General features: G+C 38.1%; 1 protein-coding gene across 1 annotated transcript in view; it reads left to right on the top strand.

The window, feature by feature from the left end:
- Positions 1 to 2757, top strand: part of LOC124614196 (histone acetyltransferase KAT8) — an 89821-nt gene extending 87064 nt beyond the window's left edge. Inside the window, exon 7 of the mRNA XM_047142924.1 lies at positions 2324 to 2757. Coding sequence (XP_046998880.1) covers positions 2324 to 2543 — 220 coding nt within the window. The 3' untranslated portion in view covers positions 2544 to 2757. The remainder of the gene's footprint in view (positions 1 to 2323) is intronic.
- The last annotated feature ends 8826 nt before the right edge of the window (positions 2758 to 11583 follow it).

Here is an 11583-nt window from a genome sequence, read left to right on the forward strand (position 1 = left end):
CGTGTTTTACCTTAACAGTTTATTGAAAAAGCTATTTCCTTTTTGTTGGAGGGTGCTGGCAGGACTAGTCCACCTTTTCCAATATGGAAGGGTTTCCATCTATAGATACTGCATTTTAGTTCTTTGTTCTCTTCTTCCGTGGCTGTACTCCTCCGCCTCGTGGCTTTTGCAAGTCAGTGAGACCCTGCACAGACACCCAGCTCGGCTCATTCCAGAAACATTCAGCACTGTCACCTTGCGATCCACACTGGCTTGCCTCATGCCCAATATCAAACTGAATTTTGATTTGCTCCTCTTAATTAAACTTGCTGTAATGTGTGTTTCGTTGCTTGTACAGCAACTGCATTTGCTTCTGCCATAATCCATCACTCTTATTTAATGACATAGCAGATTAAAAATCACACTAAGTTGGAATGTGGACATTTGTGCTCATCACATTGCCACATTTCAACTTCACTTTTTTGTTTGCTGATCTAGCATTGCTGAAAGGTAGTTTTGTTTGGTATTTACTGCTTCATCATCCATGGGCTCCAACCTATGCAATTGTTTATGATATTGTGTACCATATTTTTTTATTTCAGCCTAGTTTCTTACAATACTGGTGTCTTCTCTTTTTAACTCATTAATTAATTTTTGTCTTATATGGTGTATCTCCTTCTTGAGATGGAACAATGATGGATTTTCCCAGAAGTATAGTTACTATCTCTGGAACAGATTTTTATTCCTTCCTTTTTGTCTCTGTTTGAGTAGTGATCACTGCGACTTAATCCTTTTAATATTTATGAAATTCCCTCTGTTAGAGATGTGTCACGATACAATCCATGCCGGCATTGAAAATGAAATTCAAAAGTTCCACTCTGCAATCAGTGATTTCTTTCATAACTGTAAGGTGATTATTTGAGCACTAGCAATGGAAATGTATGCTGCTGGTGCTACTGGTACCCCAGACTTCTTGCACATTTTCGTTTAACTCTTGCTCTTTGGGAATTTCAGTGTTTAATTTCCACCCAGTTCTGCCATGGAACATTTTCTGGCTTGTCATTTGAATGGTGCAATGGCATTGTATGTGGTCTTAGTAGTGTATTGGCCATGTTTCAGTTGCAATTACCTTGTCTTGCAGGTGTGACAACAATTTGTCATTTTGCCCGCATTCGTCTCTTTTAGTATGTGTAAGGTGCTAATAATGTCAGCATTGAGCACCCGTAAGCTCAGTCATTTTTCGCTGTAGGGTAGTGAGTGATAAATATTAATATGAAGTATGAATATAATAGAGGGAAACATTCCACGTGGGAAAAATATATCTAAAAACAAAGATGATGTAACTTACCAAACGAAAGCTTTGGTATGTTGATAGACACACAAACACACACACAAAATTTGAGCTTTTGCAACCTAAGGTTGCTTCATCAGGAAAGAGGGAAGGAGAGGGGAAGACGAAAGGATGTGGGTTTTAAGGGAGAGGGTAAGGAGTCATTCCAATCCTGGGAGCGGAAAGACTTACCTTAAGGGGAGAAAAGGATAGGTATACACTCGCACTCACACACGTATCCATCCGCTCATATACAGACACAAGCAGACATATCAGATATGTCTGCTTGTGTCTGTATATGTGCGGATGGATATGTGTGTGAGTGCAAGTGTATACCTGTCCTTAAGCGGAGAAAAGGACAGATATGTCTGCTTCTGTCTGTATATGTGCGGATGGATGTGTGTGTGAGTGCAAGTGTATACTTGTCCTTTTATCCCCTTAAGGTAAGTCTTTCCGCTCCCAGGATTGGAATGACTCCTTACCCTCTCCCTTAAAACCCACATCATTTTGTCTTTCCCTCTCCTTCCCTCTTTCCTGATGAAGCAACCTTAGGTAGCGAAAGCTCGAATTTTATGTTTGTGTTTGTTTGTGTGTCTATCAACATACCAACGCTTTCGTTTGGTAAGTTACATCAGCTTTGTTTTTAGATATATTAATAGGAAGTATCTTTGACTGTACAATGTATTGTGGCTTGAGGAATATATTTGTAGATGCGAGGAATATATTTGTAGATGCTCAAAGACTGATTGCTTAATAGTAAAGAAAGATAGGAATTTATTTCTATGCCAACGCTCTGAGCCTGTGTAAAATTATTTTCATGTTTACTTATATTATGAAACATTACTTTCCTCAGAATTTGCATGGTCTCATCTCTGGTATTCATAGATTATTTCTAAGAGGAGATAATTTCTTTGCTGTTCATTTCTTACATTTATAAACCATGTCAATTATGTGTTTAATATTCATAGAAATAATCTTTCTTAATTGAAGAACTGGATCTTTTACCTGTTCCAGTGAAATGACGAGTATAACACAAACAGACATAATATCGACACTGCAGAGTATGAATATGGTAAAATACTGGAAAGGGCAGCATGTCATTTGTGTTACACCTAAACTTGTGGAAGAACATATAAAATCATCTCAGTTTAAGAAACCAAGGCTTGTGGTGGACACAACAGCTCTCCGTTGGGCTCCACCAAAGAAAACGCAGACGAGAACTGGGAAGAAATGAAAGTAAAAGCGTACAAGGAAAAGCGAAATTAATGAATCATTTCATGTGCACATCTTGTCATTACATTTCTTGAAGTGAAATAATTGCATTTGAGAGTTGTAATGCATTTGCTTCATTAATATTTATTATAGTCACATACTTTGTTTATAAAAAATATCATTTTTAAAGACACACAGCTGTATATATGAAAATAAAAGCAAAATATTCAGGTGAATATGTTGGAGTTTTATTATTGTCTTCCATTTTCTCAAAACTGTTACTTTTATATAACAAACAAAATCATATACTTAAGGTAATAAGGAATGTACAATTAACAGCAATTAGTTGTCCAAAATTCCATTCCCAGCAGCAGGGTAGTTTTGGTTTTGCTTCAGTAGTGCACAGTGCTTATGGAGAGGCCGTTCGGCGAATGTACTGGCCAGCCCATTCTCCGAACTTAAATCCTATCGAGCATTTGTGGAGTGTATTGGGCAGGTGGGGCAGCATGTCCGTACCAATGACAATCCAGCAGTTGTCAACTTTCCTGGTGAAGAAATGATCACACACCCTATTAAGAACCATATTTCACCTTTTGTAATGTCCAGGGACCACCATGAGTCACTATGCCTTCAGTGTAATTATTGCCTTTGAACAAAAGTGTCATTTCTGTTAATCTCACTGCAAATTTCTTTCAGTTGCCTTCTGTACTATATGTAGCAATAATTTTGATGTATGGTCTATGTTTCATCAAACTATGTTACTTGACAGTGACACACCATGAGAAAGTTATTTTTGTATTTATACTCACTGAATGGGGAAAAACATTTATCTGAGAGAGTTTCATTTGCCTACATCTGAAGGTGCCAGAAGATGATATGGCACATTGGTAGCAGGGGTTAGGAACATTATAGCAAGCAATTTGCCTCTTGAAATGTTAAACTCTCGGGGAGGGGGGTAAGCTTTGTATATTAAACTACACACGTAACTGTCAAACTGTCATAAATATTGGTGCTGGCCAATGACATTTTGTGCATAGATGCTGCAGAACTTACAAGTAGTGGGTAAAGTTGTGATAATAAAATGCCTAACATAATTTGATGGGTAAATGGAACTTTAAGAAAATAAAACACCATCGACTTTGACATGATTTGCAAGATTATCCTATTTAGAACAGTGCATGCTCTATCTTCCAGGAAGAGAAGAGGACAAGCTCTCAGCTGAATTTCATTGTGGAATTGCCATGGTTGGAATAAGTGAATTTTGTCCCTAAAGATTTAGGCTCCCATTCAGTGTTCACTATTTATTGACAGGCTTGTTGTGTTTTGCTCCTCCTCCAACCCTGCAACATCTTCTGATCACTTGCAAGTGAAGATCAGTAATTGCAAGAATGGGAAGATAGAATAAGTTTAAAGTTATTGTCAGATAAATGTATGTTGATTTTTATTATTCCTGTTGTCTCTTTTAACTTACGATGCTCAAAAGGCTAAACTTTTAAAACTCATTGACGTTTATGAGTCGTTTTTGTTGAGAGACCCACATGGTTGCACAACCATGGGTTGACTTTGAGTGTATTGGAGTTCCTCAACTATAGATCATGGGAAAAACAGCCAAGATAGACCAGTCTGATTCAGTCCTACAACACTTTCTTGCTATCCCATCTTGAGTACAAAACTATGAATGCATATGTTGTGGCTAAGTAAGGCCAAATATTGTAAAATGGTCAATAATATTCACCATAAGTGGATTAGGTGGGCAACAGGGGCATGTAAGAGCAGTCTGAAGCCACAGTTACCATTTGTCGGTAGCTTCTCATGGTGCATCATAAATTTGACTAACACTATAGTCATTGGTGAACCATAACATTGGCTGCCAACCAGTGAAGTGAATGTTAATGAACCGACTGTCAATGTCAAGACCATTTGGCATTTTCATCTAATGCAGTGGTACACGATGTGGATCATATTCCTGTACATAACCAAGAGTGGGGTCATTTATTACCTTCATTTGTAAACAGGTCAAGAATTACTTTAGGCTCACTGACGTACAGAGTGAATTGCATCTAAGACTGGTTTTGACTTTCTCTTTTAGAAAGTTTCATCGGGACACTGCTACTACTTTGTACCTTCCCTTGATGACTCTAAACCAGGGGACGGGATTACTAGAGATTAGAAATGGAGTGTGAGTACGAGGCTTATGCTGAGGGCTGAATATTTTAGAAATCAAGATTCCGCTGTTATGTCAGTGCTATACTGGCTTCCTTCTTGCTGTAGTTCTTCGAGTATGATCAATCTGAGAACAGTAGCACAGCGGTTGCTTCCATCCTGTCAACTTGTTTTCTCTTCCTGAAGCATGCTGGAATGAGACTAGTTGTGACTTAAGTTGAGTACATGACCGTGCTGCTGTAAAGTAGCATTGACGGTGATATGACTGAATGTTGGGATCGGATCACCTCTATTGAAATTCTATTTTGGGAGACTGTGGGGTGGAAGATGAAAATTGAGTGATGCAGGGTATACAATTGCAAATGTGCTCCATTAAAGGAAGACTGATTCTGGAAAAAGTTCAATGCTACAGTTCACACTTCAGACAAAAAAACATACAAAATTCATTCAGTGCAAACAAAATGGTTGTATTCTTGTTTATTTCATCTTTGGTGTGAGAAATACATGCACTGTCAAATGAAAACTGGGCATGAAGCAACATCTCAACCCTGCGACAAAAGAATGTGCAATCTGTGTGTCCTCTTTGTCACCACTATATGTGTTTATGGGCTAATAGTGAGTTGTGTAACACATAATTTATCTGTCTTAACTTTTTTTGTAAATTTATTTTAATAATTACTCACCATCTAGAGAAAGCACTTCATCCTAGTGTCCTCTTTCCTTGTACTGCTGTCACAGACTTGATAATGCATCCAAAGTGTATTTATGCCAAAATAATTGTTAAGCATTCTCTGAACAGAGATTAAATATTTAAATAAATTTACAGCAATCTTTGAAAAAGTTTTACACCTGTCCCCCCCCCCCCCCCCCCCACACACACACACACACCATTTATTGTAACCAGTCAGTCATTGCATTGGTATATAATAATAATCATGCCCAATGGATGTATATGTAGTTGTAATCCCGCGAGTCCTTCGTTATACTTGTGAAATCATATAATCACTCTCCTTTCTAAGCTGGTATAGTCCATTTGCAACTGACAACAGACTCAAGTGACGAGTTTTCAGCTAAATTGGCAATGGCAGAGACTTGAGTTGAGTCTCCAGTTGTACGGAGACGGCAGGTTTGGAGACAATATTATAGGACACATTGGCGAGTTTAAAACAAGTGTATGGAGTTCATTTCTGATATCTGTTGATTAGCTGTAGAGCACATGACATGTAATTGTAGCGTGAAATTCCTAATGTGTTCTGACTCCTTAATAACCCTTCACCCTATTTGTGGTATATACTTTGCAGGTAAGGCGGGCCAGGCCATTTAGTCCACCCTTTTCCATCTGCACAGCCAGGAGGAGGAAATGTCATTCTTAAGGGTACCAGGGCATGTGGAAACCCAGGGAGCTGCAGCAATGAGAGATGCATGCATGGGAAATACTACGGCACAATGTGTCATTGCCCTACCTGTCATCACCTTGCTGTACAAGCACAGGAATCAATGAGGGTATGAGGATGAAAAGGCTGTCAGTGAAGGCAACAGTTCCTGTGTTCCTCTTATTGGTAACTGAGGCATGAAGAAGTGATTTTTAACATGCCTGTGAAAATAACACTGTTCTTCGGGTTTCTCCTCTGTGTACAAAACTTACCACTGTATGGCTCTTGTGGTGTACAGACAGATGTATCCACATTTTTGTGGTGTGTATTTTATATGACAGGAGTGCGGCAACCAGTTTTAAAAGAAGATGAGACAAATGTGGTATATGGTAGCATTTTGTGCCATGTCTGACATCCTTCCTCAGTTCATACCTTGAATATTTTAAAGTGTTTACAGGGACTGGTTCAGCTTTATTCTCCTCTCCTCAATAAATTAGTCACATAATGTTTTACTGTCTATTTACTTGCATTTCAGCAGTGGACTTCATACAATGCCAACACAGTTGAATTTGTATATTCTATATTTCAGCATGAGAGCACATAACTGAAACTGTGGAAGAGTGGGTCAGACTTCAGTTTGAGATGTTCCCTATGAGTTTACTGTATTAATTTTTTGAATCACATTCATATTCAAATATTTTAGTAACGCTGCTGATTACCTAATTTGGTATTGAAAGACTAGATGTTAAGTAAAAGATGCTCTCTTTGTGGTGTCCCCTTTTAAATCAATGCACTTTGTGCAACATTTTTCTGCTGCATATATGTCATTTCTGAAGTGGAATTCTGGAAGTTCTGAAAAAGATTCAGTTATGGCTACCATAAACTCTTATTCAACAAAGTTTCCAAGCCACAAATTTCTTTTAGGTGTAGGAATAGCTGATAATTAGATCCTACTAAATATGGTGAGTGGTGTGAATATACCATCTTTCAATTGTTCAGTTTCCTCAGTTATCTCATGATGAAGCTCCTATGTGTGCAAGAGCACTCTAAACAAAGATAATTGTTCTTGTTTTTTACAATCCAAGACTCTTCTCACGTCCTGTTGCACCTGTTTGCTCCAAACGTTTTTGTGGTATTTGGTAGGTGTCAATTCACCCTTAGCAACACATTGACAAGAAGTAATCCTTTCACATCACAGAAAACACTGGCCATAATCTTCCAGCCTGATTAAATGAAATTCACCTTTTTAATGTGTTGTTGGTTTTGTCATCTTCAGTCCAAAGACTGGTTTGATGCATCTCTTCATGCCACTCTATCCTGTGCAAGCCTCTTCATTTCAGAGTAACTACTGCAGTCTACATCCTTCTGAATCTGATTACTGCATTCATCTCTTGGACTCCATGTATGATTTTTAGCCCCCACATTTCCCTCCAGTACTAAATTGGCGATCCCTTGATGCTTCAGAATGTGTCCTACCAACCGGTCCCTTCTTGTAATCAGGTTGTACCACAAATTTCTCTCCTCCCCAATTCTATTCAGTACCTCCTTATTAGTTACATGTTCTACCCATCTAATCTTTAGCATTCCTCTGTAGCACTGCATTTCAAAAGCTTCTATTCTCTTCTTTTCTGAACTGTTTATCACCCCTGTTTCACCTCCATACATGACTACACTCCATACAAGTACCTTCACAAAGGAATTCGTAACACTTAAATCTATACTTGATGTTAACGAATTTCTCTTCTTCAGAAACACTTCTCTTGCCATTACCAATCTACATTTTATATCCTCCCTACTTTGCCCACCATCAGTTATTTTGCTTCCCAAACAGCAAAACTCATGTACTACTTTAAGTGTGTCATTTTGTGATTTAATTCCCTCGGCATTACCTGACTTAATTCGACTGCATTCCATTATCTTTGTTTTGATTTTTTAAAATGTTTATCTTATATCCTCTTTTCCATTCAACAGCTCTTCCAAGTCCTTTGCTGTCTCTGACACAATTACAATGTCATGGCAAATCTCAAATTTTTTATTAATTCTCCCTGGATTTCAATTCCTACTCCAATTTTTTTTTTTTGTTTTTGTTTCCTTGACTGCTTGCTCAATATACAGACTGAATAATATTGGGAATAGGCTAGAAGCCTGTCTCACTCACTTCTCAACCACTGCTTCCCTTTCGTGCCCCCTCGATTCTTTATAACTGCCATCTGGTTTCGTGACTAGCCATTCCTCCCTGTATTTTACTCCTGTCACCTTTAGAATTTGAAAGAGAGTATTCCAGTCAAGATTTTCAAAAGCTTTCTCTAAGTCTACAAATGCTATAAATGTAGGTTTGTCTTTCCTTAACTTATCCTTCGTGGGAATTCTTAGCGTCAATATTACGTCGCATGTTCCTACAGTTCTCAGGAATCCAAACTGATCTTCCCCGAGGTCGACTTCTACCGGTTTTATAAATTATAGAGTACAGCAATCAGTCATCCTTTTTTAGATTTTATTACGCAAATCCGGATTTCGGCTAGTGGCTAGCCATTCTCAATGCACTATTTTCTATTCTCAATGCATGTACCGGTAAGTCCCTGTTGTTCGGGCGTCAGTCCCATTTCTTTTCTACCCATTTTTCTATTCTTCTGTAAACGATTCCTTTTAGTGTTTTTCAGCCAGCTAGTTTGGTAATATTCACACCTGTTAGCAACTGCTTTCTTTGGAATTGGAATTATCATATTCTTCTTGAAGTCTGAGAGTAATTCACCTGTCTTACACATCTTACCAGATGGAAGAGTTTAGTCATTCCTGGCTCTCCCAAGGTTATCAATAGCTCTAATGGAATGTTGTGTAAGTTGAATGTTGTGTAAGTCGACCTTGTTTTGACTTAAGTCTTTCAGTGCTTTGTCAAATTCTTCACACAGTATCGTATCTCCCTTTCTTCTTCCTCTACGTCCTATTCTTTTTCCATGATATTGCCCTGTTGTATAGACCCTCTATATGCTACTCCTTCCACCTTTCTGCTTTCCCTTCTTTGCTTAGGACTGGTTTTCCACCTGTGCTCTTGATATTCATACAGGTTGTTCTCTTTTCTCCATAGGTCTCTCTAATTTTCCTATAGGCACCATCTATCTTACCCCAGTTATGCTTCCACATCCTTACGTTTGTCCTCTAGCTATTTCTGCTTAGCCATTTTGCACTTCCGGTCAATCTCATTTTTTAGACTTTTGTATTGCATTTTGCCTGCTTCATTTACTGCATTTTTATATTTTCTCCTTTCATCGATTAAATTCAATATCTCCAGTGTTACCCAAGGATTTCTACTAGCCTTCGCCTTTTTACCTACTTGATCCTCTGCTGCCCTCACTATTTCATCCATCAAAGCTACCCATCCTTCTACTACTGCATTCCTTCCCCCTGTTCTTGTCAGTTGTTGCCCAATGTTCTCTCTAAAACTCTCTACAACCTTTGATTCTTTCAGTTAAGCCAGGTCCCATTTCCTTAAAATCCTACTTTTTTGCAGTTTCTTCAGTTTTAATCTGCAGTTCATAACCAATAAATTGTGGTCAGAGTCCAAATCTGCCTCTGGAAATTTTTTACAGTTTTTAAATCTGGTTCCAAAATCTCTGTCTTATCATTATATAATCAATCTGAGATTCTTAAACCAAGTGTTGGTGATGATTACATTATGCTCTGTGCAAAATTTTACCAGGTGGCTTCCTCTTTCATTCTTTTCTGCCCAGCCCAGCCCATATTCACCTACTACTTTTCCTTCTCTACCTTTTCCTACGATCAAATTCCAGTCCCCCATGACTGTTAAATTTTTATCTCCCTTAACTATTTGAATAATTCCTTTTATCTCATCATACATTTCCTCAATTTTCTCCTCATCTGTGGATCTGGTTGGCATATAAACTTCTACTACTGTGGTAGGTGTGGTCCTTGTGTCTATCTTGTCTACATGTCTACAACAATGCATTCACTATACTGTTCATAGTAGCTTGTCCTTGTTCCTGTTTCTTTATTCATTATTAAACCTGCTCCTATATTACCCCTATATGTTTTTGTATTTTTAACCGTTTGTTCACTTGACCAGAAGTCCTGTTCCTCCTGCCACCAAACTTCACTAATTCCCACTACATCCAACTTTAATCTATCCATTTTACCCTTTTAAATTTTCTAACCTACCTGCCTGATACATCAGGATTATTATAAATGTAAGTTATTGTTAGAGCACTATAAATAATCACATTAAGCGAAGAGCCATAGTCATAGAGTAAAAAAAAGTTAAAATATTTGGCAGTTTAAAAACCATGGTGTTACTCTACATTTAGAAGACTGTTCTGGGGTCTACCATATCCAATAATCATACCAGCTGATATGTATTAAATCTACTTTCTCAACAGCAGTTGGGTATTGAGATGTGTTATTGGGTTAAGGATTTGCTATATACTTGTAATTCCATGTTGTGGTTTAAATTCCATCGTTACCCTGGTCAATCATTTTCCATGGCGCATAATATGGTCCAGTTATGATTCTGGCTTTTACCAAGTAATCTATGAGAATTATTCCTTGGGAATCTCAAAAAAACAGTGGCCGTCATCTTACCAGCCAATAACATGGTCTTAGCCTTCTTCAGTGTGTCTGTTCTCAAGAGAGTCAGCTAAAAACGGCATCTGACTGAAACTGAGCAGCTGAATTCGGCTGGGAAACCATCTGCCTATGTGGAAAGGAACAGGGCACTACCACATTATTTTTTCCCAGGAAACACATGATGTGATTCTCTTTGTAAAAGAATCCAGAGGCAACACTTCCCCTCAATTGGACCTCCGAGAGGGTATTATATCGAGATCAGATACAGAGGTGCTGGAGGAAGTTGAAGAAGGAAAAGGAAAATGCAGCAAGAAGAGGGAAGGGAAATTATGGATTGGAACATGGAATGTTCTCACACTATTGCAGGCTGGTAAACTGGAAAATGCCAAACAAAAATTGATAGGTGCGAGTGCACACTGTTTTATTCAGGCACGGAAATTATGGTACAAAAATGGCTGATGGAAGATCTTACTGAAAGTGGACTGCATAGATAAAAGACTGATGATGAGATAAGAGGTGACAAGAAGGATATAATTTTAATACAAATATACATTCCAACAAGTCAACACACATGAGGAATATTGTGAAAGGATTGAAGAAATTATTGATCCAGAAAAAATAAACACCTCGATCATCTTAATGGGGGATTTGAACACAGTGGTAGGAGAGGGGAAAGAAGAGGAAAAGGTTAGAAGATTTGGATTGGGAAATAGCAATGACAGGGGAGCAGGGCTGGTGAATCCTGCAGAGAAAATTCTCTTGTGATTAGAAACACATTGTTTGAACATCACAGAAGGTGAAACTATACATGGATACCTAGACTGAATGATAACAGATACCAAATTGATTATATCATAATTCAGCATAGGTACAATAACTGCCTAAAGAATACCACAGCATATCCTGGAGCAGATATAGATATGGACCACAAATTGATGGTGACACACT

This window comes from Schistocerca americana, chromosome 1, assembly GCF_021461395.2.
Source record: "Schistocerca americana isolate TAMUIC-IGC-003095 chromosome 1, iqSchAmer2.1, whole genome shotgun sequence".
Lineage (NCBI taxonomy): Eukaryota > Metazoa > Arthropoda > Insecta > Orthoptera > Acrididae > Schistocerca > Schistocerca americana.